Source organism: Eumetopias jubatus, unplaced genomic scaffold (genome assembly GCF_037043125.1).
Source record: "Eumetopias jubatus isolate StellerSeaLion01/CBP00866 unplaced genomic scaffold, mEumJub1_p1.0 scaffold_7, whole genome shotgun sequence".
Lineage (NCBI taxonomy): Eukaryota > Metazoa > Chordata > Mammalia > Carnivora > Otariidae > Eumetopias > Eumetopias jubatus.
Genome location: NW_028274813.1, coordinates 57,800,339 through 57,826,116, shown reverse-complemented (window position 1 = coordinate 57,826,116; position 25,778 = coordinate 57,800,339). Strand labels below are relative to the sequence as shown.

General features: G+C 36.4%; 1 protein-coding gene and 1 pseudogene across 2 annotated transcripts in view; one reads left to right on the top strand and one right to left on the bottom strand.

The window, feature by feature from the left end:
- The window catches only part of MIA2 (MIA SH3 domain ER export factor 2), a 66,853-nt gene extending 49,266 nt beyond the window's left edge, over positions 1 to 17,587 (top strand). For both annotated transcript variants that reach the window (XM_028097550.2, XM_028097544.2), the window contains 4 exons: positions 10,264 to 10,386; positions 14,942 to 15,000; positions 15,658 to 15,892; positions 16,971 to 17,587. In XM_028097550.2, coding sequence (XP_027953351.1) covers positions 10,264 to 10,386; positions 14,942 to 15,000; positions 15,658 to 15,892; positions 16,971 to 17,137 — 584 coding nt within the window. In that variant the 3' untranslated portion in view covers positions 17,138 to 17,587. The remainder of the gene's footprint in view (positions 1 to 10,263; positions 10,387 to 14,941; positions 15,001 to 15,657; positions 15,893 to 16,970) is intronic.
- A 3,850-nt stretch (positions 17,588 to 21,437) lies between these two features.
- LOC114204378 (large ribosomal subunit protein uL23 pseudogene) lies at positions 21,438 to 21,964 on the bottom strand (annotated as a pseudogene).
- Positions 21,965 to 25,778: the final 3,814 nt, after the last annotated feature.

The window sequence follows — 25,778 nt, the reverse complement described above, 5'->3', positions numbered from 1 at the left end:
TGCATAGCTCTTCAGGAAAATCTAGTGTAGTGGCTCAAAGTTGGCTCATCTTCAGAAATAACTTAGGAAACTTAAAGGAAAATGCAGATACATCTGGGTCCCACCACAGATCAGGCCTTCTGAATGTGAATATTGGAATAAAGCCTGTATTTCTAAAAAAACTCCCTTGGAGGTTCTGAGGAGCAGCTACATTTAAAAACCATTAATCTAGGGCACCTGCGTGGCTCAGTCGTTAAGTGTCTGCCTTTGGCTCAGGTCATGGTCCCAGGGTCCTGGGATTGAGCCCCGCATCGGGCTCCCTGCTCCTCAGGAAGCCTGCTTCTCCCTCTCCCACTCCCCCTGCTTGTGATCCCTCTCTTGCTATGTCTCTCTCTGTCAAATAAATAAATAAAATCTTTAAAAAAACAAAACAAAACAGCTAGGCAAATAGGAGAGACTAGAACTCAGACAGTAATGACTTTGTTATTGTTCATTCATAAAATTAGGAAATATTTTACATGTTCTTTAAAAATTGCCTGAAACCTATAATTTTAGACCTTTCGATACTATTTCATAGATTGCTGAATCTTTTCATTTTGTTTCCAATTTTTTTTTATTCTTTTGGTTGAATAATTTCTATTCATCTTTCTTTAAATTTACTGACTCTTCCTTCTGTCATCTCCATTCTGCTATTAATATTAAGCCCATTCAGTAAAAGTTTTATTTTGGATACTGTATTTTTCAGTTCTAGAATTTTCATTTTTTTATACTTTTGCTCTCTCCTGAGATTTCTTTTTATTCATTATAAGCATTTTCTAAATCTCATTGAGTATTTTTTTTTTTTTAAATATTTATTTTTAGAGTGAGAGAGACCATGTGTGAGTGGGGGAGGGGCAGAGGAGAAGGAGAGAGAGAGAATCCCAAGCCATCTCCACACCGAGCGGGGAGCCTGACTCAGGGCTCGATCCCAGGACCCCAAGATCATAACCTGAATGGAAACCAAGAGTCAGACGTTTAACTGAGTGAGCCACCCAGGCGCCCCTGAGTATAGTTTTTTAATAGTTGCTTTAAGGACCTTGATTCATCATTCTTTTTTTTTTTATTTTTAAATTTTAAATTTTATTTTTTTTAAAGATTTATTTATTTGAGAGAGAATGAGAGAGAGAGCGCACATGAGAGGGGAGAGGGTCAGAGGGAGAAGCAGACTCCCTGCCGAGCAGGGAGCCCGATGTGGGACTCGATCCCGGGACTCCAGGATCATGACCTGAGCCGAAGGCAGTCGCTTAACCAACTGTGCCACCCAGGTGCCCTCTTTTTTTTTTTTTTTTAAGATTTATTTATTTATTAGAAAGTCCACGAGCATGGAGTTGGGGGGGATCAGAGGGAGAATGAGAGAGAGAGAGAATCCCAAGCACGGTCCCGGCTGAGTGCAGGGTCTGACAGGGTTTGGCCTCACAACCTTGAGGTCATGATCTGAGCCGAAATCAAGAGTCGGATGCTTAACTGACTGAGCCACGCAGGTGCTCTAAGACCTTGTATGATCATTCTAACATTAGGGTCATTTCGAGGATGGCCTCTGTTGATTGTCTTTTCCCTTCAAATTGGGTCGCCTTGTTATACAGAGTAATTTGGATTGTATCCTAGACATTATGGGGATTCTGGATTTTACTGTATTTCTCTGAGGAACTCAAAGTTAGATTTTTTTTCTCACTAGACAGCAGTCCAAATATCATTCAGTTTTTAGCCTTAGCTGAAAATGCTTTAAGCTTACTTCACACATTTGTGGTTCAGGGGTCAGCCATTGAGTTGGGCAAAAATCTCAGAATCTTAGGCTCACTTCTTTGGCTCTCCTGGGCTCTGTCCTTTGGTTTTTCAAGCCACGATTTCTATGAGCTTGGACTCCTCTGTGCTGTAGCTTGACTATGGTCTGCCTTCAGGCTAAACTATAAAAAATGGAAAACTCACCCCATAGTGGTACCTTCTTCCAAGTTCTCACCCTTTTACCAAATCTATTTTTGTTCATGCTTCAGAGCCTTCAGGTAGTTATTTTATTTTATTATTTTTAAATTTTTAATGTTTTTCCAGTTTTATTGGGCTATAATCTATAAACATCACTGTATAAGTTTAGGGTCTACAGCATAATGATTTGCCATATATATATACTGTGAAATGATTATCACAGTAAGTTTAGTTAACATCCATCATCTAAGTACCAAAAAAAAAAAAATATATATATATATATATATATTTTCCTTGTCATGAGAATTCTTAAGATTTCTCTTAACTTTCCTTTGTGTCATACAGCAATGTTAGCTACAGTCATCATGTCATACATTATATCCTTAGTACTTATTTATCTTATAACTGGAAATTTGTATCTTTTGACCATCTTCATTTAGTTCTCCCTCTCCCTACCTCTGGTCACTACAAATCTGATCTCTTTTTTTTCTAGAGTTTGTTTTTTGTTTTTGTAGATTCCATATATAAGTGAGATTGTACAGTATTTGTACAGAGAGATTGAGAGAGAGAGAGAGAGAGCACAAGCAGGGGGAGTGGCAGGCAGAACAGTAGAGGGAGAAGCAAGCTCCCCGCCGAGCAAGGAGCCCGATGCGGGACTCGATCCCAGAACCCTGGGATCATGACCTGAGCTTAAGGCAGACGCTTAATGACTGAGCCACCCAGGTGTCCCTATAGCACATTTTCTTTATTCATTCATCTATTGATGGCTCTTAGATTGTTTCCATATCTTGACTATTGTAAATAACACTGTAGTGAACATGGAGGTGCAGATATCTCTGTGAGATCATGTTTTTGTTTCCTCTGGATAAATACCCAGAAGTGGAATTGCTAGATCATATGACAGTTCTACTTTTAATTTTTTGAGGAATCTCTGTACTTTATTCTATAGTAGCTATGCTTCAGGTACTTTTTTTTTTTGTAAATTGTTAGGAGTTATTATATGTGGGAGAATGAGTCTATTAGGAGCTCGCTCTGCCATTCTGGAAATGGAACCTGGTATCTGTGTTATTTTCTAAGTCTAACTCAAAATTCAAAATTGTGAGCTTCTTAATTAATGTCTTCATAGGGGAGATATGTATCCATTTTATAGAAAGTGTCTCCAAATAATGTACCTGATCTATTTAGGATAACACAGGGATTGCCTGTGTGAATTCTGATCTCAGTGAAATAGGATAATTGTACAGGCACAGCAAGGAATTTCAGGGACTACTAAACTTTATTGGATGAGTGGGGCTAAATGACCCCGGAGACTCTAGCTTGAATTGGAGTAATGCTGAGAAATACACTTAGTTATTAGCCCTGTTCCCACCAGAGTAAAATTACAAAAATATTCTACATTTGCCCTTGGTATATTGCTATCCTTTCTCAGTAGTCACTGAACAGGTTTCCAGGTTGGTTCTTTTATTTTGTGTTAAAATTAGCTAATTGGTATAAGGAACGAGGAGACCTAGGTTTTTATCTTATTGCTATTAACTTTTTATATAATCTTGAGCATTTCATTTCGCCCATCACTGTTTCTCAGCTCTAAAATACGGATTTCCATAAAACAGATTACAATACTCCAAATTGATACACCCCCCATTTTCTATTATGTTGAATTATCAGGATTCATGAAGTGTCCTGCTTTCTAGTAATAACTGTGTCTTTAAGATTTTTCTTTAATTTTAAAATATTTTAATTAAAAAACACTCATGTTAAAAGATGACGACTAAAATAACTACATTTCTGAGGAATATAGATTCTGTAGTTATCTGAGATTTTCTGTAACTTAGTCCTGTTAAGGATATTTTGTAAATTTCAGATATTTGGCATAAATTTTTTATTGACTTAAGATGAGTAAGCAAAAGTAATCTTAAATGATTCTGTAATTCTAAGGAATCATTTGTTTTTTCACTGTTAAATACTTTGAAGGGGGGAAAAACTTTCTTGCTTTACATAGTCAGAAAAAATATCCTATACCTTGTCTTTTTCCTTTGTATTTTATTCCAGACATTTTTATTGCTTTGAGGGTTTGTTAAAAAAAAACTTTCTTCAATTACTATAATTAATGTTTTATTGTCATTATTTTTAGCTGCAGTTTGTCTTCTTATAGACCAATACATGTTTTAATTATCTTTTCTTTCAAAATTCTGTGTGAAGTATTAGTGATTATTAAAGGTTAATATACAGATTTGGCTACCACATTAGGATAAGACTGATTCTGCTTCAGTGCAGTTTGTACACAAAATTGATTTGAGTAGTGTGCAGTGCCATGCATCTGTTCATCTAACATTCTTCTATGTACTTAAAACTTAGATTACATATTGTAGGTCAGGAATGGTTTAGGTAAAAAAGCATTTAGACTGGCAATGAAAAAATCTGTATTTTTTCTTAAAAAAAAAAAGGAGCACCTGGCTGGCTCAGGTGGTAGTGTGTGTGACTCTTGATCTTGGGGTTGTGAGCTCAAGACCCATGTTGGTTGTAGAGATTACTTAAAAAAAAAAAAAATCTGGTTTCCAGTCTTCACTTTTTTATCTTTTTGTGTGATTTTTGAAAGTTATTTCATCTTTGGACCTCAGTCCTTTTATACAGTGAGAGAGACAAACTAAGTGATTTATGTAATTTGTTTAGCCAAATAATATAAAATGTAGCCAGGTAGTAATGTTTCAGATTTGCTAGATAATTTTCAATCTAGTTGGTAGCCCAAATAACATAATATGTAATGTTAGTAAAACCAAAGACTATTTACAGCGGTCTTTTCTAAACTCAATTGATGAACACACCTTTTTCTGTTTTTAAGAACTTACTGGGAGATTTCTTGTTTCAGGTCAACTACAATTTACTTGAATTGGTGAATATTGGCACCAGTAAGTTGTGATAAATTATGTAATGCTTAGAACAGCCACCAAAAAATCTATTTAAAGAGATATATTCAAAAACACTATAGATCAGGGCGCTTAGGTGACTCAGTAGGTTAAGTGTCTGCCTTTGGCTCAGGTCATGATCCCAGGGTCCTGGGATCGAGTCCTGCATCGGGCTCCCTGCTCGGTGGGGAGTCTGCTTCTCCCCCTCCTTCCCACTTGTGCTCTCTCTCGCTATTTCTGTCTCTCTCAAATAAATAAATAAAATTTTTTATTTATTTTTAGAAGATTTTATTAATTTATTTGACAGAGAGAGACACAGCGAGAGAGGGAACACAAGCAGGGGGAGTGGGAGAGGGAGAAGCAGGCTTCCCGCGGAGCAGGGAGCCCGATGTGGGGCTCGGTCCCAGGACCCTGGGACCATGACCTGAGCCGAAGGCAGATGCTTAACCTACTAAGCCACCTAAGCTCCCCAATAAAAATATTTAAATTAAAAAAAAAAACACTATAGATCAGATAAATCAAAATGGAATTCTGAAAACTGTCCAAGTAACCCATAGGAAAGCAGGAAAAAGAAAAAAGAAAAATAAACACAGGGGACAAATAGAAAACAAAAAAAATGGCAGACTTGAACCCTAATATTTTTATTAATTCCATTATTAATAATTACATCAGTAATTATTAATTACATTAAATGTAAATTGTCTAATATCAATAGTTAAAAAACAGATTGGCAGAATGGATTACAAAACCAACCTGACTCTACTATTTTTACAGAAGTCATTCAAATATCATAGTGTAGGTAGATAGGTTGAAAGTGAACGGATGGAAGAAGATACACTGTGCAAACATTAATCAAAAGAAAGCAGGAGTGGCTGATATTACTATGGGATAAAGTAAACTTAAAGCAAAGAAAATAATGATAAGAGAGATCAAGAAGACATAGCAAACCTAAATGTGTGTACAGCAAGCCACAGAGCTACAAAGTATGTGAAGCAGAAAGTGATAGAACTAAAAGGAGAAACATAAATGCAGCTGTAGTTGAAGACTTCGGCACCTCTTTGAACAGTTGGTAGAACAACTAGACAGATGGTTCAGCAAGGATCTAGATAAATTTGAATGAGACCAGTCAGTATTATATTTTATTATGGTTTATAAACTAAAAGTTTAATTTATTCTTCAGTTACTTTGGGGTGTTTACATTGTGCCAGTTATTATGTTAAGTGCTTTTTATTAATCATTCTAACACTCTTAGGAATATTATTCCCATTTTACAGAAGAAACAAAAACAAAGATAACGTAGTAAAATCTTATCTATTTCGTCCCAGAATTTACATGTTAATACTTGCTTTGGGTGTGCTTGCGCGCGCGCGCGCGCGCGCGTGTGTGTGTGTGTGTGTATGTGTGTGAGAGAATGTGTAAATAAAACATAAAAAGAAAAAAAAAAGGGATGCCTGGGTGGCTCAGTTGGTTAAGTGTCTGTCTTTGGCTCAGGTTATGATCTCAGGGTCCTGGGATTTAGTCTCGAATTGGACTCCTTGCTCAGCAGGGAGTTGCTTCTCCCTCTGCTTGCTGCTCCCCCCTGCTTGTGAGCGCCCTCTCTCTCTCTCACTGGCAAATAAATAAAAATCTTAAAATGAAAAAAGAAAGGAAAAATAGCACACTATATATGTATTAGTTGAAGTTTATTCTATTTCCTTTCCTGGGGCTGTTAGGAGCTTTCTTTCACAAAGGTGACTACTCATGAGTTCAGTGTGTGTAAACTTAGATCCATATATGAATAAAAATTTGTATATATTATTTTTCTTTTTTATCAAGTTTTTTAATCAGCATATGTTCTTGAGTTCTTTCCATTTTAATATAAAGTTTATTACCTTAATTGCTATATAGTAATTCTGTATATAAATATACCACAGTATATTTATCCACTGTCCTTTGATGAGCATTTAGGGTATTTCCAGTGTTTCACTATTACTAACAGTGCTGTAGTTAATACCCCTTGCATACATGTTCTTTAGAGATGAGTCCAAGAAATGAAATTGCTGAGTAATAGGATAAGCATATTTTTTACTTTAATAGATACTGCCACGTTGTCCTCAAGAGAGTGGCTGTGCATGAAATATTTGCGAGTAGTTATTTCTCCAGTACTTGATGTAAAACTTTTTTGAATATCTCCAGTGATAAGAGTTAAAATTTTAATCTTATTTTTATATATAGTTCTTTGATTAGTGAGCTTGAGTATCTTTTCATGTTTATTGGTAATTTGTATTATCTGTATTTACTGTAAATTGCCTGACCCATTTTATTTCTTGCTTAATAGGAATTTTTTTTCTTAAGATTTTATTTATTTATTTATTAGAGGAAGAGAGAGAGAGAGAGAGAATGTGGCGTGAGGGGCAGAGGGGGAGGGAGAGGGGTAAGCAGACTCCTCGCTGAATGTGGAGCCCGGTGTGAGGCTTGATCTCACAACCCTGAGATCACGACCTGAGCCAAAACCAAGAGTCAGATGCTCAACTGAATGTGCCACCCAGGAGCCCCAGTAGGAATTCTTAGTATATTTTGGATGTTAATCTTGTCTTTTGCAGATATTTTCTCGGTTTGTTATTATGTATGTTATTGTTATATATAAGTTTCAAATTTTATTATAGGTAAGTTAATCTATGTTTTTTTTTTATAGAATTTTTGTTTTGTTTAAGACCTGTTCCTAGATCAAAATGATACTCTGTTTTCTTCTAAAAACTTAAAATTTTGTTTTAAGTTTTAGATCTATATTTTATTTCTGTTTTAGTGTTTAGTGTGAGGAGTTTTTTTTTTTCATTGAATAGACAGTTATTTTGATACAATATATTGGTTCATCAGTTTGAAATACCACTTTATCTTAAATTAAGTGTCCATATTTACATACATCTGTTTCTTAGACATTCTCTCTATACCATTGGTCTCTTTATTCCAGACTCCTAACCTATCCATATCAATGCTGCTTTCATCTACTTTCTAGAAGTTTTGCTTTTTCATTTCATTTAAATTCCTTAATTATTAGAATAAACTATTTCATCATGTTGTGAATGAAGATGTTTATTGTACTTTATTACTAGCCAGTATTAAACCTAAAAAAATTCTATTTCTTTATCCATCTTTATAATTCTCTTTGTTTCTGTTATGTGATAGAATCCAATATTAAAAGAAGTACTCGGGGAGCTATTACAGTCCAAGTTTTATTATGGAATGAAAATAGATAAACAACATTTTTGTTTAACCCAGGCATCTTGGATTTTATTCTAATTCTTAGTTTATGAAACTACCTCAGAATGTTGTGTATACTTATTTGCAGCCTTTATTCATTTTTTTCCTGATCTTTTTCCTTCTCCCATTCTTTCTTTTTAATCATTTCTTCTCTTATAAGGGTGGTAGAAAACAAAGGTATTAAAGCAAGCAAGGAACCATTTTTCTTTATTTTCTATATTTCAGTCTCATTGGTCATATGCCTTCCACATCACTTTATATTATTACATTGCGTGTATATGTGTATCTGAGTTTGACCAGAATACCCTTGTTTACTTGTTCATCCTTCCTTTTCTCTCAGGGCAAGCTTTACGTCCTCCATAACACCACCATTTCTGATTCCTCCAATTAGAATTCAGTAGGCCACCACTCATAATTTGTGTAAGTCTTTATTAAGGCATTGGTCACATTGTATTTAATTCTGTCACCATAGACTATAAAAGTGTGGACTATATCAAAACCAACTTTATATCAGTAGTGTCATGTATACAACAGGCCCTGGTAGACTTGAAGAATAAATTATTTTGGCCATTGGAGAGCACTATGGGTATATGATTTATAAAATAGCAAGCTTGTAGCAAAATTTTGTATTTTTTTTTTAATTTTGTATTTCTGAGGTTGCTGATACTGTGTGGATGTATTTTAGAAGCAAAATAATGATATAGTATGGTATCTTGAGACTTGATTAAGAAGAGTTGGAAGTTTTCAGGCTTCCCCATTTTATCCCCTTGCCCAGCTCTGCCATTTAATTAATCCCATGTTTGAAGTAGAAAGGGAAAACTTAGTTTAGATCTCAGTGGTTGGTATTGGCCTTTTCTTTCATTGGGCTAATAATTCAGACCCATTGAGACAGCTTTTTGCTAAGATTCTGAAAGAGGGAGGAAATGAGCCTGAAACTGTCCATCCAGATTTTTCTCTCCCGATTCACATCCCTTGGCCCTTGGGAGCTCATTAAATATAATTCTCTCCATTAACTCTGGTTGATGCTGAGTGGTTTCCTTGGCTTTGTGTGGGAGAGGTGTGTCAGTACGGTCCCATGTGGCAGAGTCAGATGAGGAATGACCTATCCAACATTGTGTGGAGTTCACCTTATGAACCACTGCTTAGGACAGTCATGGAAGGTGGTTTGCAGCTGTTTTTCCATATCTGTATGGGTAAGAAAGAGTCATAGTTCACCCCCTTTGACTTTCCTCTTATTTTTGGATTTGGGCATATGCATACCTAATCTGTCAAAATCTGCCATCACCTGTCAAAGATGAGATAGACCACCTGTATTTTTTCAAGAATGATGAGTTCTACAAGGACCCAGGAATGACAATTTTGTCATCATAAGTGACCTCTGGGGAAAACGAAGGGTGGCTGTGGAAGCACCCGAGTCAGAGTCTGTGCCTGGATTTGTGTCTGTCCAGGTGTCGTTAATCTGCGCATTGTGACCCTTCTGTTCATCTGTTGAGTGAGAGTTCTTCCCCTTAAGTTTTGGAGGTGTGCTAAATTCCAAAATATTGATGTTACTGAAAATTTGATCCTTGATGACCTCTGAATGGTATCTGCTTTGGTGACTATTTCTTTTATCCTTGTTTGGTCTGCTATATTTCCTGATACGCTTACAGCATACTCCTTTTTTTCTTTCTTTGCTAGGAGCTGTTTTCTCAATATTGGTTTTGATAGGTTGATGTATTTACTTCCTTCATTGAATTGGAAAATTCCAAATCCAGAGTAGCATGTTATACTTGTGTTTACTACAAAAGTTATTGTCTTTAGTAAATAAATAGTTTTCCTCAAATTATTTACTATTGTCTACCAAGAATATGGGTCAGTTTTTTAGGAAGCAAGAGAAATGTCTATGTTCAATATATTAAACTTAAATAAACGTGATTTATTTATTTATTTATTTATTTTTTAAAGCTTCTATTTATTTATCTGGCAGAGAGAGACACAGCGAGAGAGGGAACACAAGCAGGGGGAGTGGGAGAGGGAGAAGCAGGTCTCCCGCTGAGCAGGGAGCCTGATGTGGGGCTTGATCCCAGGACCCTGGGATCATGACCTGAGCTGGAGGCAGACGCCTAACGACTGAGCCACCCAGGCGCCCCAAAGGTGATTTATTTTTATACTAATGAAAATATTTTACACACTTGTTTTCTAGGCCAAGCATATCCTGATCCAGCTTTTCCTCCACAAAGGCAAGACCGATTTTATTCTAATTCTGGCAGACTATCCGGGCCAGCAGAACTCAGAAATTTTAATATGCCGTCTTTGGATAAAGTGGGTAAGAAATACTTTGTGTATGTATATGTTTTTTAATAATGGTGGCACACTAAAGAACTGGAAGCTGAAAAAAGGACTAATAGCTGATATCTCTGGTAGCTCTTAATGCCAAAATCTTTCCTGAAAACTTTCTAGTTTTATGTTTCTTGTTATATTGTAAGTATCTGTGGCATGTTCATACGTGTTAATGGTTGATGTGGGCATTATTGTAATGGGTTTACTATATTTAGCTGTGATGGCAGATTTTACTCTGTTCCATGATTAATTTTTTAAAATTTTTCCAGCCCACTTACATATATCCTATTTAGTAATCAGGAAGTTAAGCTAGTGTGAATGGACATAATGAAAATCCACCAGAAAAATAATTTGGGTGCATGCTTTGTTGCTGCTTTAACCAAGTACCTTATTTAAACATTACATACTCAGATAGATTTAACTAACATTTATTGAGCAACCTACTATCTATCAGGCACTCTTTTCCTCAAACCACCTCACAACAACCCACTGAAGTTGGAAAATATATATATCCAGTGTATCATTCAGAAGTGTATAACATTAAAAAGATTAAAAGTAAGTAGAAACTTAAAATAAATTTATTGGTAAACTGTTTCTTCAGGACAGGGTATATATTTGCAGGGGGGGTGGACATTATCTGGTTGAAATATTTATTATTTTAGAAAATCAATTTTTTTTGAATAATCAAAGAAGGAGATCTATGGCCTGGATTAATTATAATTAGTTATAATTAAGTTCTAACCTTTGGATTTTGAAATTGTTTCCCCCCATTAATTCAAGCTTAATGTAGTGAAAGTATATATATGATTGAATATCTGTTTTTAAACTAATGCTATTTAAAATTTTTTACATATCCTTTTTTGTTGTTATTGAACAATTCCAATTAATTAGATAATTTTTAAGTGTCTGCTGTTTAGAAGATGCCCTCCATGACATGGCAGAGAATATAATTATCATAAGGTATAGTTTCTGCCTGTAAGAAGTTAATAATTAAATGTGGAGAAAAATATATATTTTTAATTAATACTGATCAGAATAGTTAAGTTCCATTAGAAAATATACTGTGTTCACAGAACGAACTGTCATCTAGTTGAAGGGTCAGGGAAAACTCCATGAAGGAAGTGGCATTTGAGCTACTTTTGAGGGAATTTGAAAAATTGGTTGAGAGATGAGGGTCTGTGCCAATGATGATGAACAGCATTAAGTAAAAACAAAAGAGACAACACAAGTCATTGATGAATAATGGCTGTAAAGCTGAGATATTAATCACTTGACAAAGTCTTACGAGGGTTAAATGAATTAATGTGTGCTGAAGTATTTTGTAAACAGAAAAGTTCTGTATAAATGTAATACATTTTTATTGGTTTGTCAGTATGTGTTACATGGAGGAGAATGGTCAGAGATCTGGTTAAAACACATTGACTAGCTCTAGTGCTTATAAACATTTATTGAATGAAAGTGAATTATTTAATCTTCACAATGAACTTATGAAATAGACACTATTATCCTCATTTTATAGATGAAGAAATCAAGGCTCAAAAAGGTGCTCAGTATCTCAGGTAGGAAGTATCAGAGGCAGGACTTGAACCCATGCTTGTCTGACTCCAGAGCTGTGGTCTTGATCAATATTCATTATTGAAATTGAGAGGGTAGTGGATCTATCAGTTGATGCACTAAATGTCTATAGAAAGCTTACCATATGACAGGCATTATGGTAGTTGCTGTATTTCAGTGGTGAATAGGAGCTCAGCATTCCTTATAACTTGAGGTCTAATAAAGACCTATATGCAGTTGTACTACATAGTGACAAAAGTAATGAGTACAAAATGTTATGGAACCATATGGGGCACTTACCAAGATGAGGTATTGGGGTTTTGAGTGTGGGGTAGTCAGAATTTTCCTAGAGCATGTATAAGCTGAGATTTAAAGGTCCAGAATTGGCTGGACTAAAATGATGGGAGGAATAATGTTCTAGGAGAAGAGAATAGCATCTTTAAAGATTAAGATGTAAGAAGTCCTAATAAATTATAGCTGCCACATGAGTGTGAGTCAGGGAATATTGAAACAAGTAGTGAAGAGTTTAAGCAGTGCATAGAGTTCTCAGGGCCTTGCAAACCTGTTCAAAACTTGGACCTTATTTACAGGGTAATGGGAACACATTAGAGAAATGATATAATCAGATCTGCATTTTAGAGGAATTAGTGTGGTTGCATTATGGTGAATAGATTGTAGGGAGCAGTTAAGATTGGAGGCAGGGTAACTTCTTAGGAGTCTGTATCAGGAATCTACATGAGTGAGGGTGGTGATTTAGCAGAGGGGATGATCCAGAGATGTGAGCGAACATAGAGAAAAGAGAATTGGGAGGATTTAGAATTTGAAAGCATGTGGGAGTGTGGGGGAAGGAGTCTTGGCTGATGCCTAGGTTCCCGGCTGTGGCATCTGGGCCATTCATCGTTCTGAGACAAAGAGCAAGGAGCAGCAGCAAACTTGACAGGAAAGATTATAAGTTACGTTGTGAACTTGCAAAATTAGCATCACCTGTGATACACCTGCATGAATATTCAGAGAGGCAGTTCAGACTTCGAAGTCCTAGTAAGGGAAATAACTAGATCTGAATTACACATCTGGAAGTCATTAGTTAGTATACACCAAATTAAAGCTGTAGGAGTGGATGGCATTTCTCAAAGAGAGAATGAAAGGAGAATAGGGCCAAGGTGGAACTCCGTGGAGACCATCATTTAAGGATGGTCAGAGGTAGTGGAGCCCACCAAAGAGACTGAGAAGGAGCAGCTAGCATAAGGAAAGATAGAGAAGGGTACCATCACAAGAATTGAAGGCTGAGAGGATTTAAAGAGGGAAAGAGTGGTCAACAACGGTGAGAAATAATGTAAAATAAGGACTCATAGTGTTTACCATATGACAGGCATTACGGTAGTTGCTGTATTTCAGTGGTGAATAGGAGCTCAGCATTCCTGATACTTTTTTGATGTTGGGGAAAATAATTTTGATAGAGTGGTAGATGTTGCAAATCAATTGCAGTAAAACGAGGACAAAATGAGAGGAATTCCGAACAGTATATAGAGAACAATTATTGGTTACAGAAGAGAGGGGTAGCTGTAGGGAAATTTTCTTTTTCTGTATCATTTTTAAATAGTAGTTGGGAGAGACTTGCTAATAGAATGGGTCTAGCAGAAAGGGAGGAGGGAGGCAACAGAAAGAGGAAGATTTCTTAGGAAGCTACAGGGGAGGGATTCAGAGCACAGAACCAGGATCATAGATCGTCTAGAAGGATCCTTTTCCATGATAATAGGAGGAAAGATCAGAGGAATATAGTTGATACATTTGTTTGCTTGATTACAAAAAGTTAAGGGAGGTTTCTTTTTCTTTTTTTTTTTTAAGATTATTTTATTTGAGAGAGAGAATGAGAGAGAGAGAAAGCACATGAGATGGGGGAGGGTCAGAGGGAGAAGCAGACTCCCTGCCGAGCAGGGAGCCCGATGCGGGACTCGATCCAGGGACTCCAGGATCATGACCTGAGCCGAAGGCAGTCGCTTAACCAACTGAGCCACCCAGGCGCCCAAAAAAGTTAAGGGAGGTTTCTAAGTGACTGGTGTAGTAGGTTTGAAGAGAATGGAGCTTTAAAATTCCTGAGGAGAAATGTGGTTTGGAAGATGCAGAACGGTTAGTCATTGAGCTGCTGCAAGTATGGCTGGAAATCCATCAGCTTGGAGTGGACCCTGTCTATACAAATCTGTGATTTGTTTTACCTGCAGAAGTGCTGAGTGGTTCAGGAATAGGCAGAGTGGAAGTGGAGAGTTGGATTAATATAGGGCTAGAATGTTGTCAAGCACATGTAGAAATATGGCCAGTTGGGTAAGGACATCGATGACTGGTTGCAGTGACGGACTTTGAAGTCAGTTAACTGGGGGAGGACATGAAGAAAAGAGGAAACTGAAGAAGATGAAGAGAGAGACTGGAAGCTTCAGTGACAAGAACAGGTGTAGTGAGAATAACTAAATGAGAAGGCTAGGCAAGGATAGGTAGTTGTGGTCAGAGAGAGGGTTGTTTGAATTTACCTTCTCATGGACTGAGCAGTTCTTGGTGGTAACAAAGTCCAGGAACATTTATTTTGAACAACAGCTAAATTCAAATGCTAGTATATGTTACCTGATGGAGGAATTAGGAAAGTAGGGTGGAAGGAGGAGGAGGGAAGAAGGGTGGGAGGGCGAAAAGAAAGGAAGGGAAGAAGGAAAAGGGTGAGGGGTGCCGCCTTCCAGAAGTCTCCTAATGATGCTCTTTAGCAGGGTTGCCTAGGACCAAGCCACGGAAATCATTGCCACATGCCTTTGCAGAACTTTGAGTGTGCCAGAATTTCCAGTGACCTAAAGCTTTCTTGTGGCCACAATGCAGGATGCTGGTATCAGGCTGGTTTATATGCTAACGGGGAATGGGGAAATAACAACAATCCTTTGTGATCGGGAGATATTCTAGGAATAGAGTGATCAGTCATGTATTTTTCATGGTTTAACTTTTATGTTTAGATGGTCCAATGTCTTCAGAAATGGAATCCAGTAGAAATGATAAAAAAGACGACCTTGGTGTAAGTATTGAAAGTGGAATTTTATCCATGCCTTCAGGAACTTTCCATTCTCTTGGTTTACTAGAAGAGAAATTTAGCTAGCAATCTAGTTCTTGAAATAAAGCTGCTCCTCCCATTTTGACAAAGATATATACTTCCTGTATGCCTTATAGCTGTTTCTTTTCTGGATTGTACACTATGATAAAGTACAACTTATAGACTAGAGGCTTGAGTTCGTTTACTAAAGTTAAACAAGAATTTGGATTTTCCCCCTTGAATTTTTATTTGAATGTTTTAAAGTATATTTTTGTTACTATGTTTACAGTTTTTGCTTTTAGTCACTTTATTTTATGTATGTTGAAAATATAAACATAAACATATTGTTTTCAGTACATGCTTGATAAAAATATGTATGTTTTGGTACTCTTGGACTATTCTTGTGTTTTATCTTTAGCCAGAGTATTACTCTGTTTTGGTTAAAGCTGTTTTCTTTTGAGTTAATATTTGTGATTGCAAAACTCTGTCTGATGTAGAAAATGGAATCTTTCTCAGGAGACTATTAAGACTATCATAGACTGCTTTCTGCCTAGGTGCTTTCTTCTAAACCTAAGATTTTTAGGAAGATTATTGCAAATTTTGCTGTTGTTTTAGTGACCACTTTATGTCAATTTGTTACAGAATTTAAATGTGCCTGATTCATCTTTCCCCGCCGAAAGTGAAGCAACGGGCCCTGGCTTCATTCCTCCACCTCTTATTCCAATCAGGGCTCCATTGTTTCCAATGGATACAAGGGGCCCATTCATGAGAAGAGGTCCTCCTTTTCCTCCACCTCCTCCAGGAAGCATGTATGGAGCTCCCCGAGATTATTTTCCACCAAGGGATTTCCCTGGCCCACCACATCCTCCATTTGCAAGTATGTTTTTTGTTTTTGTTTTTTTAAACTTAGTATGTGTTCTGTAGAGTAAATCAAAGATATAATTCTACTTCCTATTCATATAGTAAGTTTTTCTCACTTGTGAGTATACCATTACTCTTCCAAATTGGGAAGGCAGCCAGCCATTAGTAGACTGTAATGAGGCTTCCACATGATTCTTCCCAATGATACGGAATTATTTCTGTATTTCGGTAATCAGGAAAATCATTGGCTTTTTGCAGCAGTCTTACATTAAGACCAAAATTATTTATATCTTATTTGATTAGAAACTGGTTACTGCATCAGTTAGTAAAAATAATTACTGCCTATATTTTAGCATTAAAATTACTGGCTGAAGTATTTTTACAAGTTTTTTTTTCGTAAGTAGTTCCTATGTAGTCCTACTTATTTAGAACCTAAAATATTTTTATCATGTTTGGACCAGTTGTTGAATTTATTGAAATTCTTTCATAGCCTCACATAAGAAAAAAAGAGTTTTCTGCTTTTATATCTATAGATAGAACTTTAGAACTTTAGAACTGTATGTTTCTGTAGAATAAATACATAGTTAACCAAACACTAGGAGAAAGGCTAGTATATGCCTGATGTGGTATTTCTTCCCTCATTTCTCCTCTATTTAAGGTGAAATAAAATGAATTTTGGGGAATTTCAAGATAGTCCTTAATATAACTAAATGTTTTAGGATAATATAAAATTAGAATTGGGAATTACTGATCAGAATTTTAAGTCTGGTGAAAATTATATGACATGAAAACTTTTAAGAAAGTTTTATTATGTATTTTGAAATAATTCTTTTTAAAAAGTGTTCAGATGTTAGGTTTTCATAGGATGAAAATTGTGTCCTAAAATTAATGATGTTCCCTTTAATTGTGTGCAGCTGAAGAGAGTATGTTTTTTCTCAATGTTGTAAAAATTCATTTGTTAGATCAAATAATTATTTGAGTGTCAATTTTTGAATGTAAAGATAGGTATTGTAAGTTATAAGCTAATCATTTATTAGAATTGCAGTACAGGTACTTAAAGTTAAAAAATGTCTTTTACCAATCTCTTTGAACAGTGAGAAATGTCTATGCACCGAGAGGTTTTCCTCATTACTTCCCCCCAAGAGCTGGATTTTTTCCCCCACCCCCACATCCTGAGGGTAGAAGTGAGTTCCCATCAGGGTTGATTCCACCTTCAAATGAGCCTACTACTGAGCATCCAGAACCACAACAAGAAACTTGATAATATTTTTGATCTCTCTTCAAAAATAATTTTGACTTCTGTCTCATTTTCAGTTTAAGTAACTGCTGTTACTTAAGTAATTACACTTTTGCTCAAATTGAAGCTTAATGGAATTATAATTCTCAGGATAGTATTTTGTAAATAAAGATGATTTAAATATGAAACTTATGAGTAAATTATTTCCATTTTATTTTATTCTAGATAGTATAATTATTTTAATTTGATTAACAAATCCACTATCACATAAACAATAATGGGAGTTTTATATGTAATCTTGCAGTTGGGGATGTTTTAAACTCCAAAGGCTGTGTCTTTTTGCCCAGAACTGTATTTACTATGGTTGTAGACAAATGTGAAAGTTACTTTATGCTTAATTAAATAAATTTTAACTGACTTTAAAGACTTGTTTGGTATTGATAATAATAATAAAATCAGCTAGTTTTCCATAAATATGACTGCATTAGTTAGTTTTTTACTTTTCTCAATAGCCTTGAGGCTCAAAACTAACGCTTTATATGGATTTTTCCCATTCTATTATCTTACTAAGAATGTGCCCTCTTTCTTGCAAGTAGACATGAATGACCAAAAGCAATAAATTAATACACTCTTGAAAGTCAACATTGATTATATTTTAATTGATTTATATTTTAAAGAAAACCAGGATATTGTCTAAATGGTAATTTTTCAGAGTTTGGATCTTCTTAGTTCATTCACTAGCATCTTGTACAGTTTTCTTTCTGGCTTGCTTTTCTCTTAATTTGCAAGATATTTATTGTTCTTAGTGGGGAATGTTGAAATTTATTTAGGAATATTGTATTTAGACTCAATTTAATATCTTTATAATGTTTCCTTAACCTTCTTAACCTGTTTCCTCGGGTTTGTATTCTATTATTAGTCTTCTCCCACATTAATATGGATTATGAAAGGAAAGCTAAGTATAGCTAATAAGTCTTATAATTTTTTTTTTTAAGATTTTATTTATTTGACAGAGAGAGAGACAGCGAGAGAGGGAACACAAGCAGGGGGAAGTGGGAGAGGGAGAAGCAGGCTTCCCGCCGAGCAGGGAGCCCGATGCGGGGCTCGATCCCAGGACCCTGGGATCATGACCTGAGCCGAAGGCAGACGCTTAACGACTGAGCCACCCAGGCATCCGAGTCTTACAATACTTCTGTTGAGAAATTGGTTGTTTTTAGTTGTTTACTTGGAACTTTTCTTCCGTGCCAAAGGACAGAAGATTAAATATTCTTGAACAAAGCAATCGTGCACTTGTAATTGGAACACTTCCTGCCAGCATTCCGCAGATGTTCTCTGGAACACTTCCTGTGAGGTATTCCTACTCCCTCTCCATTCTTACCTCTGCCTTAGGAGAGAAGGTGAAACAGAGGGGATTCATGAAGTGAATTGCTTGGATCAGGTATTATGTAGATTGAGGACTGTAAAATCATCATTACACTTAGTGTTTAGAAGCCAGATTTTAGGGGAAATAGATTGCTTTTTTAAAGTTGGAAATTTGGAAAGTGAAAGGAAGAAGAGAAACAGAATAGTGATGGCAGAGCATTCCAGTCAAGTGGAACTTTTGTTTGCCCTAGGATGCAGGAGACCTCTTTTGACTTAAAACAGAAGAAAGTAGTTGATGATTATTCTGCTTCTACAGATATGGTTTTAGGGTTTACCATGAATCTATTTAAAAAAGCATCTAGCCTTATAACCTTTACAAAATAACCAATTTTTTCCCCCAAGTAGCAGCTACTGTGACAGAATTTGATATGAGCGCTACAAAAGAGATGGTGGGTTTTTTGGTGGAATATGGGAACTCTTTGATAACTGTAGTAAGTTAAGCTTACTACATTGTATTATGTGCCTTGCTGGCAATACAGAAAAGCAGCTGAACCCAGTTAGAGAAAATCAATGGAATAATACCGTTTGTGTAACTAGGAATTTCACAGTTATATCCAGTGGCTTAAATTATATCATCAAAACTTGGTCTTTCTCTTCTAATCTCTTAGCTCCAGTTTTCTCTTTCAGTTTCATTCCCAGATACATTATCTGTCCATATAGTTGCAGCATCTTAGATTTACATGGATGGCATATTTAGTGTTTAAAATCTCAGGAAGGGAAAGAGGCCTTATTTTGAAATTGCCAACAAAATTCCTAGAGACGGCTCTTACTTTTCTGGCTTGGAGTAAATCCCATTTCCAAACCAGTCCCTTGTAGCTGGGGCATGGGATCAGGAGCTCTTGCCTGTGGTTGGGCAGGATAATCCCCATCTGAATTACATGGAATAAATTTTTTTAAAAGATTTTATTTATTTATTCAACAGAGAGCACAAGTAGGCAGAGAGGTAGGCAGAGGGAGAAGGAGAAGCAGGCTCCCTGCTGAGTGGAGAGCCCAATGGGGCTCAATCCCAGGACCCTGGAATCATGACCTGAGCCAAAGGCAGACACTTAACCAACTGAGCACCCAGGCGCCCCAATGGAATAAATTTTCTTTTTTCTTTTTTTTTTTTAAAGATTTTATTTATTTATTTGAGAGAGAGAAAGAGAGCTAGAGAGCACGAGAGGGAAGAGGGTCAGAGGGAGAAGCAGACTCCCCGCTGAGCAGGGAGTCCGACATAGGACTCGATCCCGGGACTCCAGGACATGACCCGAGCCGAAGGCAGTCGCTAAATTTTCTTTTAGAATAAGGGTTCTGTATGGATTGCTGGACAGGCAGAAATAATAGGGTCTATCACACACAGGAACAGTCTTACCCCTCTTAGAAAGCTAGGTGTTTGTTTGTTTGTTTTTAAGGTTTCCAAATTTCTGTATAGTACTGACTTCACCTTTGTGTGTAAAATGTAAAAAACAAAATTCATGCAGGATAAATGTGAAGCATTTTTAGATGTCAGAAATTGTTTTGGCATTAGTTCCTATGTCAAGGAACCATGGATTTTAAGTGAATGGAGCCTTGTATGTATGCAGCATAATATGATGTGGTTGCTAGAACAAATTGAGGATTTATATAAAAGATGTTCAGTATCCAAATTAGACTAAGCAGCAGTTTTTGGATAACTTTGTTCTATTGTGGATGTCATACACTAAATGTGCCTGTAGGCATTATCAGTTTAGTAAATATTAAATGATTTGAGGGTGTGTTTAGTTAAGAAAGATCTAAGAGCGTAGAAAGAGGAAATATCCCGGGGGGAGGGGGGATGGGATTTTAAAACTTGAGAAAGGCTTGCACTGATGCCATGGATCAGATATAAATCCTAAGGACTGATGTTTCAATGTCTAAATGGGTATAGAGGCTCCTACACAAAGCTAGGACTCTTAAAAGAGCACTACAAACTGCATATAAAATCTTTAAAAGACTTGACAGAAGCTTCACTGTAGGGATACTTCCACTAGCCATGACTTGTGCAGGCCCACGCTTTTGAGCTCACAATAAATTGAGCTCACAATAAAAAGTAAGTGTGCCACTGAGGGAAAACCAGCAGACACAACAGACAGGAAAATTAGCAAGCCAAATACATGAGCAAAAGAATAATTTGTGATTTTAAAGTATATTTCAAAATAACACAAGAGAGAAAAGAATGAATAAAAGCCTCAAAGACAGAACAGGAGCATATCAAAAGGGCCAAGAGGTAATTGTAGAGAATCAAATAAAATGCCTAGAAATGAAAAAAGTCATTAGAAAAACAAACTCAAGGGATGATTAACAGCAGATTGGGCCTACCTAAAGTGATGAAATTACCAGAATGTAGTGCAGTGATAGAGGTGGAAATATGAGAGGTTGAGGGACTTGGAGGACAGAATGAAACGTCTAGTAGGAGCCTTGTTTGAGTCCCAGAGGAAGAGACAGGATGAGGGTCCACATTCAAAGAAATAGCTGAGAATTTCCCTGAATTGATCAAAGACAGAGTAAGTCCAAAGCAGAGTAATAAAAGTATTCCTACATCTAGACATATCCTTGGGAATATGTGTGCAATTCTAAAAGCAACCAGTGAGAAAGACATATTACCTAGAAGCAAATAATAGACTGATAATAGCCTTCTTGTCAATAATGGACAAGATTGTATGGAGTAGATTTTTAGTTGCTGTTCAGCTTTGTTGAGTTATAAATGACAAATACTTGTAATATATTGAAAGTGTACAGTGTGACAATTTGATAAATGTATACATCATGAAAAGTATTCCCACCATCAACTTGATTAACACATCCTTCACCTTACCTATTTACTTTTTTGTGTTTGAGAACTCTTTTAAGTTCTACTTTTTTAGCAAATTTCAGTTATCAAATACAGTATTTTATTTTATTTTATTTTTTTTTTGGTGAAAAAAATTTAATTTAGATTTAGCCAGCTGGACTCAGTTTAGATGATTCCAATTTTGTTGGCAACATCCAAAGCATCATAGTCAGGAGCCAGTCGAACATATGCCTTCTTCTCTCCATCAGGCCTGATCAAGGTGTTGACCTTGGCCACGTCAATGTCGTAGAGCTTCTTCACAGCCTGTTTGATCTGGTGCTTATTGGCCTTGACATCCACAATGAGCACAAGTGTGTTGTTGTCTTCTATTTTTTTCATGGCTGACTCAGTGGTCAGGGGGAACTTGATGATGGCATAGTGATCAAGCTTGTTTCTCCTGGGGGCGCTCTTTCGAGGATATTTGGGCTGTCTCCGCAGACGCAGTGTCTTGGGTCGTCGGAACGTAGGTGACATGCGGATTTTCTTTTTTTTGTGACTGTGGACGCCTTTCAGCACCGCTTTCTTGGCCTTCAAAGCCTTTGCTTTGGCTTCGGCTTTGGGAGGGGCAGGGGCTTCCTTCTTAGCCTTCGGCGCCATCTTCGTAAAAGGTCAAATACAGTATTTTTAAAAAAGATTTTATTAGAGAGAGTGCGTGCAGGCGAGGGGCAGAAGGAGAAGGGAGTGAGAATCCTCAAGTAGACTCCCTGCTGAGAGCAGAGCCTGAGGTGGACTCAGATCTCCCGACTCTGAGAGCATGATCTGATTGGAAATCAAGAGTTAGACGTCTAGCTCAACTGACAGCCACCCAGGCGCCCCTTCAATACAATATGAACTCTGCTCACCATGTTGTATATTAGATCCTCAGACCTTATTCCTCCTGAAAGTTTATACCTTATAAGCAGCCTCTTCCCATTTTTCCATCCCCTAGCCCTTGGCAATGACCATTCTACTGTTTCTGTTTTCCACTTATTTCAATTGGCATAATGCCCTCCAGGTCCATCCAAGTTGTTGCAAATGGGAAGCTTGCCTTATTTTTTAGGGCTGAAAAATATTCCATTGTATATATACCACAATTTATTTATTTATTCATCTGTTGATGGACACTTAGTTTCCATGTTACAGTGTCTTGGCTGTTGTAAGTAATGCTGCAATGAACATTGGAGTGCAAGTATCTCTTCAAGCTACTGATTTCATTTCCTTCATACCATGAAGTGGGGTTGCTAGATCATATAGTAGTTCTGCTTTTAATATTTTGAGGAACTTCCATGTTATTTTTCCATAGTGGCTATACCAGTTTACATTCCCACCAACAGTGTACAAAGTTCCCTGTTACCTATATCTTCACCAGCATTTAACAAATCTCTTTTTTGATAATGGATAACAGGTATGAAGTGGTATCCCATTGTGGTTTTGATTTGCGTTTCCCTGATTAGTGATGTTGAGCATCTTTTCATGTGTTTGTTAGCTACTTAGATGTCTTCTTTGAAGAAATGTCTATTCAGATCCTCTGCCCATTTTTTAATTGGGTTATTTGTTTTTTTGCTAGTGAGTTGTAGGAGTTCCTTGTATATTGTGGATATTAACCTCTTAATAGATTGCTGGTTTGCAGATATTTTCTCTCATTCCATAAGTTGCCCTTTCATTTTGTTGATGGTTTCCTTTGCTGTGCACAAGCTTCTTTGATGTAGTTTTACTTTTGTTGCCTTTGTTTTGGTGTCAGATCTAAAATACTGCAGGACCAGTGTGAAGGAACTTACCCCCACTGTTTTCTTCTAGGAGTTTTATAATTTCAGGTTTATGTTCATTAGTCCATTTTGAGTTGATTTGTATGTATGGTATAAGATAGAGGCCCAGTTTTACTCATTTGCATGTGAATATCCAGTTTTCCCAGCACCGTTTATTGAAGAGACTGTCCTTTCCCCACTGTAATATTCTTGGTGCCTTTGAGGAAAATTAATAGACCATATATGGATGTGTTTATTTCTGGGTTCTTTATCCTATTCCATTGGAATATGTGTTTATTTGTATGCCAATACCATACAAATTTGATTATTATAGCTTGGTAATATAGTTTGAAGTTAGGAAGTGTGATGCTTCCAGCTTTGTTCTTTCTCAAGATTCCTGTGGCTGTTTGGAGTCTTTTGTGGTTCCATAGAAATTTTAGGATTTTTTTTCTATTTCTATGGAAAATGCCATTGGAATTTTGATTAGGAATTGCACTGAGTCCGTAGATCACTTTGGGTAGTATGGACATTTTAACAACATTAATCTGAAGAAATTAGTCTGAAAAATTTGGATCTGTTAATTTGATGATCGCTTGGACTGCAAGATGTCAAAATAGTCTGTTGATTTTACTAATTTAGTAGAAAACATGATCGAGTCAGTCAACTAATAATGTGTTAACAAAAAACTACAACTTGATTAGCTTTTAAAAAATTTTCTACATTTTTTGGTCCACTAACAAAGATAGCTAAGATAATGTGTGTATATATATAAATATGAATATATATATATTCATATTCCCAGGTAAGTAAAGTTCTTAGCTTCCACAAATAATTACAAGGTAGTGACTACTTTAATTTTATATTTATCCTGCCTGTCTCTTGCTAGTAGGAAGGCTAACCATATACTAACTGTACAATTTTTCTTCTTAAAAAGAAGAGAGAAATAAAATTACACACATAGACTATATGTTTACATTTACATTTTCAGTGTCTTTTCACACACACACACACACACACTTTGTACATGCTAGACATAAATTCCTATACCTCCTGCATGAATTTTCTGTTGCTTTGTGATTCAATAGAATTGGTGATACACACACACCTGCTGAAATATACCAAGGGCAGTTAACACAATTCAAGAAATATAGCAAGAATACTGATATGTGGAGAGTATGGACTTAAAAATTTAATGTCTATGTATTTGAAAAACTAAGTTGAAAAACTTTATTATCCATCAAATAATAGTATAGTTGTAGTATTTAAGAGTGGTAGGAGTCATATAATATTGGGGTCTTGTCACCTGGGTTTAAATTTTGCTCTACCACTGACTAGTTTTATGATGTTGGACAGGATTCTTAGCCTTTCTGTGCCTCCATTTCCTCATATGTGGAATGGGGGTGATAGGTACTACACGGTTGCTGTGAGGATTAAATAGCGTACTTTCTAGTGAAGTGGTTAAAATACTGGTTGGCACACAATCATTCAATATATGTCAGTCATTATATTTCCTAGCTAATTCAGTGTTTTCACAGAAAATTTCACTAAAGTGGGTATTTTTTATTAAAGCCCATTCTTTTTTTTAATTTATTTGAGAGAGAGTGCATGGTAGGTGGGGCAGAGGGAGAATATCGAATCTCAGGCAGACTGTGCTGAGAGTGGAGCCTGATGCAGGGCGCAATCTCTATACCCTGAGATCATGACCTGAGCTGAAACCAAGGGTTGGACACTCAACTGACTGGGCCAACCAGGTGCCCCTAAAGTCCATTCTTTTCAACACAAACTTTTCTTTTAACCATCTTTTGTGAAAACCTTTCTAAAATGTATTAAATGTTCTATTAGATTGTACAGATGTTCTGAAGGTAATGTATTTTCCTATTGATTCAGGGTCATGACAAATGACATATTTTTGATCAATTATTTATCAATTATCATGTATAAAAACTAAATGTAGGAGAAAAAATTTTAACACAGCTTTCTAAAATAAAAAATTAACAGGGATACCTGCGTGGCTCAGTTGGTTAAGCGTCTGCCTTTGGCTTGGGTCATGATCCCAGGGTCTTGGGATCGAGTCCCCCATCTGGCTCCCTGGTGAGTGGAGAGCCTGCTTCCCTCTCTGCCTGCCACTCCCCCTGCTTGTGCTCTCTCTCTCTCTGACAAATAAATAAAATCTGTAAAAAAAAAAAAAATTTACATTTTAAATTGTGTATGTTTGTTACAGAAAATAAGCAATCAGTGAAAGACTTGCTAACATGCCCCCCATGGCCTTTACTAAAAAAACGTAACAGTGTGCGACTTTAAAGGTGCACTACTTAAAGGAGTTCCGTTATTGGAGAGTATATATTGAACAGTGCATTGAGAGCTGAGGCAATAAATTGATAACTGACACAATATGTGAGTTTAAGGAGGAATATGAATGATGTAAAATTTTCAAATGATCAATAGCTTATTGCAGTTTTTAAATGGATGGGTGGAAGTAGGTACTGAATGACTTAGGGTATTTAGATCCCGTTATATACATTTTTAAAAGTGATGTTTATAGTTCATCTTAATTATAGCTAACATTTATATATACTATGATTATGACCAGCTTTATATGTTTAACTTAAAAATGTGCGAAGGAGTTTTTCAAAACTTCTTTAGGATTTTTAGGGCTGTGAGAACAAAAAAGATCAAAGATACGGTGTTAGAG